The sequence below is a fragment of the Lepidothrix coronata genome, unplaced genomic scaffold (genome assembly GCF_001604755.1).
Source record: "Lepidothrix coronata isolate B3197 unplaced genomic scaffold, Lepidothrix_coronata-1.0 Scaffold69, whole genome shotgun sequence".
NCBI lineage: Eukaryota > Metazoa > Chordata > Aves > Passeriformes > Pipridae > Lepidothrix > Lepidothrix coronata.
The window spans coordinates 1650432-1660743 of NW_016690249.1; the positions used below are offsets into that span (position 1 = coordinate 1650432).

At 44.4% G+C, this 10312-nt stretch overlaps 1 protein-coding gene and 1 long non-coding RNA gene across 8 annotated transcripts in view; one reads left to right on the forward strand and one right to left on the reverse strand.

Moving 5' to 3' along the window:
- The window catches only part of KATNAL1 (katanin catalytic subunit A1 like 1), a 44777-nt gene extending 34482 nt beyond the window's left edge, over positions 1 to 10295 (reverse strand). Inside the window, exons 1-4 of one of the 4 annotated variants that reach the window (XM_017818587.1) lie at positions 4123 to 6292; positions 3502 to 3752; positions 2176 to 2259; positions 1044 to 1219 (exon numbers count right to left, since the gene is read on the reverse strand). In XM_017818587.1, coding sequence (XP_017674076.1) covers positions 1044 to 1205 — 162 coding nt within the window. In that variant the 5' untranslated portion in view covers positions 1206 to 1219; positions 2176 to 2259; positions 3502 to 3752; positions 4123 to 6292. Of the gene's footprint in view, positions 1 to 1043; positions 1220 to 2175; positions 2260 to 3501; positions 3753 to 4122; positions 6293 to 9562; positions 9610 to 10236 lie in introns of those variants that run through there. The other 3 variants (XM_017818588.1, XM_017818589.1, XM_017818590.1) reach the window with 3 other exon arrangements.
- The window catches only part of LOC108499098, a 73603-nt gene continuing 73402 nt past the window's right edge, over positions 10112 to 10312 (forward strand). For all 4 annotated transcript variants that reach the window (XR_001875420.1, XR_001875419.1, XR_001875422.1 and 1 more), the window contains exon 1: positions 10112 to 10251. This is a non-coding gene — a long non-coding RNA (uncharacterized LOC108499098). The remainder of the gene's footprint in view (positions 10252 to 10312) is intronic.

The following is a 10312-nucleotide window of genomic DNA, read 5'->3' on the forward strand; positions in this document are numbered from 1 at the left end:
TCATTCTTTCAAAATATAGTATTTATGCCACATGAATTCTTTATTCTGGAAAACACTTTATATGGTTTTCCTCCTTTTTTTTTTTTATGGAACACATTTTCTACCATGAAAAATGAGACCAAAAATGTAATAATAATGGCCAGTCTTCGCGAGCGAAGATTTGGGAAAGGTCATTAACCCTTCGAGCCTGCGCAGTGGATTTTTTAGGTGAGACCCAGCTTGCGCTGAACTGAGCCCACCCTTTAATCCTGAGGTTCATCTGCTGGGGCCAAGCAAGCTTGGACAGTGGCAGTGAGGGTCTCAGAACGTAGGTTTGTTTAGAGTGACCTTCTCTTAGATGGATTGCCTTACAGGGCTGACGAGCTCCATCTGCCCGGGGGGCTGGGAATCGAACCCGGGTCGCAGCGGTGAGAGTCCTGCACCCTAACCACTAGAGGCCCCCAGACCAAAAATGTAAGACATACTTAAACACCAAAACTGTTAAATGGGGGCTCTTGGGGTTCTTACATTTCACCTATGGATTACTTCCTTGGCTTCAACAGTACTCTGTTTAGCGAGGAGATGGATGTGTGCAAGACTCAGGCTAAGAGTACTAGTTGAGGTTTTAGAAACCTTATCCAAATTTGTGCACTGTAGCCTTATAGTAAACTGCTATTCAGACAACCATTCTAGCGACGCTAACCAACCCACTCACATCTTAGTTTAGTGGACATTAGATGGCCAAAAGATAAAATGGTAAAAGGAAGTCCTCAGTTTTTCCAAAGTAGGCAGTCACAGACAGTATGCACACACAAACAGACTGGGAATCAGACAGACGTCCTAAGTTAAAACAACAAAAAAATTGATTCAATTAGAACAACAGAGTTCCTTTTGAACATGCTACAAAAATTATTTTCCCATACATATAGACAAAATATTTGAAAAAAAAAAATGTTGCAAACTTCACAGAAATATAAGTCCTCTACATCTTAAAAGGTTTGGGAAGTATAGTGGGCTTTTCAAATATCAAGTAATAGAATAAAGGCAACCTTATTTCACCCTACCTGTTGCCATTTGCCCTTAATTGCTGGATCTCTGATTGACTGGCAATGTCTTTGGATTTGCTGGATGACACCCTGGTAATATACCATAGAAGAGTCATAATTCCCAAGGAGTGCATATTCTCTTCCTTTTTTGGCATTATCACAAATCTCTGCCAGGTTCATCTTCACTCAGAAATCTAAAAGAGAACATAATCGTCAGAAAAATGAATTTTATGTGCTGTAGAATAATTCAGACCATGACAATTTAGTTTTGTTCTTATTCTCATAGCTGAATTGTGTCTTTCTGCCCCCCATTCACATCCAGTCCCACTCTTCTACAACCATTTAACTCTAGAGTTTCTCTTTACTAGCCTATGGATTCAAATCATGAATCATAACTCTTTTATGGTGATAAAAAAAACCCACAACTTCTTTAATGCCTTTGGCCCCAATTCTGTTAAATTAGTTCAAGAAAATTAAATGCCCTGCCCACACTGAACCCAACAAACCAAACTTTAATCTGCAGATCACTACAATATACTGGTAGCCATCAACTCATGAATCACAAATCACACGAGGCATTAAATTGCTTTTATACTGGTGTATAACATATGTGCCTAAATATGCCAACCAGCATCAGGGAAGTCTGTGCTTAGCACTTTCAAGAGCCCTCATCCTAATAAGATTATGATATGGTTGAATGACTGCTCTACTACAGACAAAGCTGAGAGCCTCACTCTGTTCAAATATTCCTTCAAAGTACTCTAACATCCACATCCCGACTTGAATTTTTTCATTAAATTTAACACGCCACTTTGGGATTTATGGCACAGTTAGCAATCCAAATTTACGATTCCTTAGAACAGTGATTCCCAAACTACGCCTTCCCTAGTCCTCAAACCAGTTTAAGATTTACAGATTCTACTAACTTTTTTATACAAGTAGTAAATTGCAGCATGACTTTAAAGCAAATCTACAGCCCAGCTTCTCCCAGTAACCATTCAAGAAAGCAGTATAATGCACAAAAAAGCAATAACCCACACATTCAGAAGTAAGCTGTGTTGTACAGCTATGTTTGTATTTAAGGTTGAAGATCAAAGCACTGCCCGCCCTTTTATCTGAATCTCATGTGACCAAAATTCTAGGTCCTTACCACACAAAAAGAGCATCAGTTCTTTTCCCTCGGTCTCTGACTCAGGACAGGTGGGGTCCCTGACATTGACCCAGATATAAACCTCTGGAAATCAAAAATAAAAAACTGCAATTCATAGCTATGCAATGCAGGGTTGCATTAATCAAGAGGGAGGAGTCCAGCTCAGGAGGGTTGTCCACCAGCTGCATCAAAGGTTTGGCAAGACCAAGGAGGTGAAGAAACAGGGAATGCAGGATACAATCAGATAGGGCCTGGCCTAGCACACAGTTCAGGCTGCACAGCTGAAGACAGCCTGTGGTGCGGGGGGTACACACAGAAGGAACAGGTGGTAGCAGACAGAAGCCAGAACAGGGAGAAACAATCTTTTACATCCTGGTGGGTTATAAAATTGTTAGTAGAGTTCATAAACTAACAAGATGAGATCAAGATGGACTAAGGAGGATGTGTCTTATGCCTTTGTATTCCCTTGTGCCTAGCAGAATTCAAATCTGTGACAATTTAAACAGATATCCCCATGACTTTCATTCTGCCCTCCCTGAACGCTGCCTCTAGCGAACACACGCCCCACCTCCCAACAGTGCCAAACTGATGACCCTCACTGCTGCCTGCAGCTGCACATCAGGTCTGCTCCACCACCTCGTCACTCCTGCTCCCTGCAAGTAAGCCACGGAAGCCTGTCACCCTCACTTAAACCCACAGCTCACACAGGTTCCACATGGCTGAAGATTTTGATGGCAAAAACACGCTGCTACCCCACAGTTGACACTCCACGCAGCACAGCAGGACATACTGGGGCTTACTTGTCCTCGTGCGGTGCTGCACATTTCAGCCTGCACATCATTCCCATTGTCTGTTAAAAACTTGTGGGCAGGAGAAAGCCTAAGGTGGAAAGGGCGACAACTCTAAGTTTCTTTTGTCAGTGCTGATATATCCTGATATAGGCAGGATACATCATTAGAGAGCTCTAGCTCTGAGGCAAGTAAGATCATTTAATTTTAAATACAGATGATAACTAATAGGAAAAAAACTGATGTCACTCGCATTGCAATGGAAATGGATAAAAAGATAGGAACTGAATATAGATTATAACCCATTCAGATTTGATGAGTCAACTTAAAAACAAACAAAACATCACCTGGGGCAGAATCCATTGACCTGTCTTCAAACACATCCAAGTCCTACACAACCAGCCTGTCACCATATGGAAAACAGCCCTCAAATCTCTGGAGGTTCTCCCCACATGTAGTGAAAAAGAGAGAATAAATAATTTCTAAGGAAAGGCTGCATTCAGTATTCCTAGTATTCCACTAAACAGAACATACTTACTTTACAACCTCTCGTGTCTCTTTGGTACAGCTAGTTTCCACCCTATGGGCATGTTTAACTTCCTTTTGCCTTAAGAAGGGTGACACTCGCATCCAAGTCGCCTTGATTCCAGAAGAGTCCCCTGCTCAGCAGAGAACACAACCTCCTTGTCTCTGTATCTGATGGAAGCTGGGCCAATCCATGGGCAGGAGGTAAGGCATAGGAGCCACGCAAACACATGCCCACTTCAGGAGAGTGGTTTCACAAGGGAGCTGGGAAGCAGGAGGCAGAAAAATTTACATGGTCTTAAAACTGCAGGAGCAAACCAAACGAAACTGTCCCATTTCCTCCAGCTACCAAGAGTTTGGGGGCTTCTAGCTTCATGCTGCTGACATTGAAGCTTAAGCAAGAGCTTGATGCCCAGTGTCACACTGGTGAGCTTACAAACATCAACAGGCACTGAAACTTGGGAGTACACAGGGAGTCTGGTGGACTTACACCTATGTACCTACTGAGTAGGCTGACAAAAGCCTCTGGATCTTTCTCTTAGATTCAAGCACTTCAGTTTTTACTTATCACCTACCCTAGACACAAAAGCAGGCTATATAGCTTGAGAAGGTGAATATAACATCACCCATATACCTGAGCCATGTTTGAAACAGCAGCTGTAGACCTCAGTCCTAAATCAGTGCTTCTCTGGGATCCTGGGCAGTTCTCTGAGATTCTACTGAAAAAAAGTATGGCTATTTTAAACTAATAGTATGAATGGTTTAAACAAAATACAAACCTCTTATCCACACCAGTGATGGTAACATCACTTCAGAATAACCGAAGCAAATCAAAACAAATATGTCCAAAATTAAGGAAAAAATTATTTTTAGGAAGGAATTCCCTTATGAGTTGTTTTCTGGACATCCTACGCGTCAGGGGTGGGGAGGAAGAAGTAGCTAGAGGTAGGTGGAGGCTTTTTCATGTCATGTACTCATTTTTTATTATCTGTTCTACATTATATTATAGAGTTCATACAACACCAGAAACATCCAAGGAACCAGAAATACAGAAATCCTAAATAGTGCATTTCATTGTTTGTTACTTGAGGTTTTGTTTCAATATTTGGTTTTCCTACCATATCATAGCCACATTTTTTAAGTAAATATGCAGCCAGGGACAACTGTTGTCAAGTACATTTACAACAGCTTACACATTACTTGTGACACCAGCTTTTCATTCTATCATTGCGTGCTTCTTTCCTGCACTAGACCGTAACAGCTCCACTGCACGTCAAGATATCCTTGGAGATTCCTTAGTTCACGGATCATTGACAAGAAGAGACATTACAGACATTCGTGTTGGCATAGCTGCCACACATGGGGTCTTAAGCCCACTTGTTAAAAACCTTGCAGCAGCCAGGCTAAAAGGTCACAGGGGATATTAATCTCTATTCTTTGGAGCATAAGCTGAGCTGATCCCTATCTGGGGTCAGAAAAGAATTTTTCTCCCAGAACTAAAGCAATGCACAATTGAGCAAGATCCAAGAGACAGTCTCTATCTTAACAGTAAAGCATTATACAGACACGAGTTTTTCCAGAGGCAGATACAGTGACTGTGTGAAGGATAGGCAAAGGGGGACGGCTTGCTTAGCAAACTTGTCTGCAACACCAGTGAGAATGAATACAGGACGACTGACCCACTTCAGCCCATGTTCCTCAGCACTACCTCACCACAGAGGTACCAAAGGCAGCAAATGCCCTCTCCTATAGAGGGGGTCTGTAGTAGGGCTCATCCTATTGTTTGATCCCAAACATCACTCTGCAAGTGCCAAAACAGAAGGCATCTCTGCTATCTTTACATGTCTTTTTTATGCATGTGTTTTGACACAATCAGTAACACAACTGCATCCCATTTTCTCCACAGGCATTCAACTCTTGAACAGGATAGATGACTCATATAATGAGGTGTTACTCTTTTTTGCTTTACTCTCATTGTTTCAATAGTCTCATCAAGCTTTATTTAATGTCTGCTAATCAGACTTTTCTCCAAATCAGACACTAATTCCTCACTGATAGGGCTATACTATACCTGGATTTTTCTGGACGTGTCTTTCTCTGATCAAAATTTTACCCAGGCAAAGCAAAAACGTTCCACAACTCCCTGAGATTGTTGGACACGTGCTCTCAGGTCATAGCAGTTCCACAGTACTGCTGACTGGACAGCTGAACATCTGGAATGGCCTGAACATACACGGATGAAGACTGGTGACTAATTCCGTTTCTCATTTTCCGTAAATCAGCTGTGCAGCACGATGTCGGGCATCCCGAAATGCAGTGTAAGAGACACGACTAATGTTACAAGACAGAGTCACTCTGTTAGGCACCATCTGCTGGAATACAATGCTGAGGTATGCCTATACATTTTCCACTTCTACAAGACAGACTCAGGATGATCCTCTGCCACTGCACAACCCCAGAACAGGTCAATTGCCACACAGAGTAAAGCAAGGAAGCAAATTCCAGTGTTGAGAGGTGTTGATTTTCAGATTTATCCACTTTTTGTGTGCATCCATTTACATTACCAGAGTCTAAGCAATGAACTGAAGCTGTTCTTTCCACAGATTCCTCTTACTGCTTGGAAGCTTTTCCTTGCAATTAACTGAAACCTGCACTTCTCAGGTTAAGGCCATATTGGTTTTGTAAGCCAGCTTTGACCAGTTTCAGCTTCCTCTCCCTCAATTATGTCTTTGCTTCAAATAGTACAATGATCCTCTTTTCAGTTTCCTCTTCAAAGTTATAAGTTGTTAAAATAGAGACATGTAACTATATGACAATGCCTTACCTGGAAAAGCATAAACAGCAATACTAACTGGACCATTGTCAGAGGAAGAAAAAAGTATTTTTTCCCTGCATGATGCACAGTTCCTACTAGAAGCCTATAGAAGTCTATTTCTGACTGAAATACAGACTGTATTTTTTTCATGTGCTTGATGTATTTCATTTGATTTTTAAAAATAAGTTATTAAAAATGCAATTGTTCAAAAAAAATTTAAATAAGACTTTCCTGCTTTATTATAAACATTATTCCTTTTATTTTGGACTTGGGTGCAGAACAACTGGTCTTCATTTCTAATAATTAATTGTCCCTGCTCAGATGCAATCACTGATGCTGCTGACAGTTATCAGACATTACGTTTGCACGACAAAAACAACATTTTAACTGATCACTGTCAGATAAAATACAAACAAACAAAAGGCTTGCCAAGTTCCACAGCCAAATCCATCTCTCCCTGTTAACATGGCTTTGTTTACACATGCAGCTGTGGTCCCAGGGACTGGTGTGGAAGCTAATGATAATGACCTCACAGGATCAGAACTCCTGTTAAAAATATACCTATAAGTAAGAATGTGGCTCAGTTCCAGCAGAATTGGATTTAAACTACATTTAAATGAGATGAGAAGTGTGCTGTGCCAGTGCTATTTTCTTCCTTTTGCTGTGTGCATCAGCAGTGACACGAACGGCTACAACTGCAGCGGTGGCCCTGGGGTTGCCATTGGAGTGTTCATGCCCTGGGCTTCTTCAAAGCACCACACACGCCAGATAAAACATACACACACATACTACAGCCCAGGAAACCTAGCACCGAGGGATCTCTCAAGTCAGCTAACTGCTTTCTGCTGTTTTTTGGCTTCTTTGCACTGAAACTGTTTTGCAATAGCAGACGTGGAGTTAATGGGGAAATGTGTATGGAAGTGGGAAGAAGTATGAATGCAGGCCTCAAACTATTTTTGTGTGAAATCTTCTGAGAGCTAACTCAAAACAGAGAGTTACTTTAAATGCAAGTGAAAAAAATCCCCATCTTCAAATGAAGTAAAGAAATTCACCACAAGTTAAAAGTAAACATATAAGAAACCACTAAACAGTTGGTCATTGTTTTAATCAGAGATTAAGTTAGAGATTTAAATTTGAAATTTAATTAGTTTGGTAAACCAAACAGAAAGTATCCTGGAGAATGAAATGGCCATTTGCAGAGCCTTTGTACTACAATTTTCTGAAGAACTAGAAAGAATCAGAGATGGCCGTGCTATTCCTTAAACTGACTGCAAACCATATCCCTCTCCAGGCACCTCATGCACCAGTTTCAGGCACATCCATATGGTCACATCACCATTACTTGGGGTAATGAGGTGTTCATTGGCCAGGCTGGATAACATAAAGGGAAACAGCTAACACAAATGCTGTGGGGCACTCTGGGGAGCGTACTCCATACATACACAGTTCAGGCAGTGAGAGGCTTGCTAGCTTATGCTCTGTCTTAGCCCTGCTGGACCCAGGCTGGCTCCACACATCTCTCTCCTCTCCAACACAGCCTCCAGGCGTTCTGGCATTAGTGCCACATCAAACCCACGCCCGTGTTCAGGTGGGACCAGCCCTGAGGTGACAGATCCTTCCTCTGACAGAATGCAGGGCCTAGATACCTGAAGGATTCTGCAGGGCCTGTCTGGAGCTCAACAAAGGGGAACTCTGCGCAAGTCAATAATCCCTCTGGTCCTTTGTGGAGCCACTTGCTTCTCTGCATATCGTGTGTAAGCACTTCTGGTAGAGCAAACATGCCACCAAAGACTCCTAAGATGGGTCTGTGCAGAGCCAGCTTGGGTTCAAAGTGTTTATTAGTTTGGGCTCTGTGCCAGTAGAGTTAAACTGTTCCTGCACCCTGGCCCTGGACACAGCACACTCATGTTCCCCCCATGCTGCAGCTCAGGAGCCCTGACAAACCATAGTCAGCTGCACAAAGACTCAGTTCTGCTGCTGCTACATTCCCAGTGCAGCCAATCCACAACCCAGATAAACCTACCACGAATAACTGCAAGTTTAATTGACTCACACATGTGTTTATAACCCTGACTCACGAGGTCAGAATTTCGGCCTGAATACTTTTCCACCTTTTGAACTCCTCTCTGAATTCCAAAGAATTGGGTCCTTAGGACTAAGAATGTGTATTTCTTAATTAGAATCTTGCTTTTTAGAATTGTTCTAAAGAGTAGTATATATTCTTTTAAATATATAGTAATTAGCATATTGTTCTCAGTGCTACAGAGCTGCTTTTAGTCTTCAGATTTCTCAGCTCATCCACAGAAGAATGAGCTTTTTTTTTTTTTCACACTTATTTACACAGAAAACCAGATAAAGGCCTGGTGATGCTTCCTTGTCTTCCATTTAGTTCTCTTTCTTGAGATTGAGATCAGCTCAGGGCAGGATCCATTTCTCTCTATTACCTGCTCAAAAGCCCAAGTCTCCAAGAGCAAAGCACCCTGGAAGCATGCTGCAGCTGCGATGTTCACTTCTGCAGGCTGGCAAGTACCAGGAGCTGCAAGAAGCCTAAGCCTGCCTAGGATGTAGCTGACATCGGGGTGGGGGAAAGGGCAAAAAAAAGAAACCACTCAACAATCTGCAATTGCAATAAAAATCGAACATCCCTTGGAAAGAAACCTAGCTTTGTGACATGTGAAACTGTAGTAGTAGACATTCAATATTCACATGCAAGGGAGTACTAATGTACTGATGCTTTTAAGATACAGATTTTCAGAAAGGAAAAATAACACCCTCTAACATACCAAACATAAACATGTACATTTTAAGTATGATATTGAGAGAATATCATATATATGAGAAAAACTGAAATTTTATTCCCCCTCATGTTGGAGAATACAAGATAAAGAATAACACTAGAACTGTCATCAGAGAAAACGGAGAGAAAAAAGGGAAAAATGCCAATACTGACATCATGACAGTAATGGGGAGGGGGAATAGAAATGTAGCAAAATTATTTTTAAAAAAGTAACACTGTGGCTAGACCAACTACTGCAACAAAACCAACAGAGCCTAAGTGTGGTTGTAGGACACATGAAACCGGAAACTATAAACTCAACTACTTGGAGAAACTTTGCAGGCCTCACTCTGACCATTGCCTCCTCTGCACCCATCACCCGGCCTCCAGTCTGCTCTGCCTTCTGCACATCCCTGCCCTCCCATCTGCTCTGTCACTCCTCCTTCGGCACATCTTTCCCATCCAGCTATCCACCTACGTTACCATGCGCCTCTTTCCTCGTTCCCATGGACTCTTTATGTCCTCAACCTCCAACTGAGTCCTCCACTGGCATTCACACGCCACCCAACCCATCCTGCCCCCGCCGCACCCCCGAACCGCACTCCCCCACCCGGGTTTCTCGCGCACCCCCGCACCCCGCCTCGCGCCTCCCCTCCGCAGCCGCAGAGCCCCCGCGCAACTCCCGCCTCCTTCCCGAGAGCCCCGCAACGCCCCGCGCCCACCCCCCGCAGCCGGCCTTGCCGCGCCGCCCCTCCCTCCAGCCCCTCCCTCCCGGCGGCGGCACAGGGGCTTTGCCCTCGCTGTTCCGGACGGATGAGCACCCTCAGCGCCCTCCTTCAGAGCGAGCCTCCCCCTCCCCACAGGGGTCTCCTCCACAGCACCCATCTGCCCCCCTCTGCCGAGGCCGCTGGGGGCTGTAGTTCTCCCCCGCGGCCTCTCCCGGCAGCCCCCAGCGCCCGGCGGGGGGGCGCGGACTACACTTCCCGGCACGCTCCGCGGGAGCGGGGGGGGACCCCCACCCCACCCCTCCGCCAGCCTCTACCGCTGGTTCCCCCCCCATCCCCGCCGCCTCCCTCAGCGCGGCGGGGTTCGAGCTGCCGCCCGCTGCAGGCAGCGCCGCCGTGAGGGGCTGCCCCGCCACCGGGCCCTGCCGTTACCTGGGAGAGCCGGGGGTGCGTGTCCGCGGGCGGGAGCGGCGCGGGGAGGGGGCGCAGCGCTGCTGCTCTGTCAGCC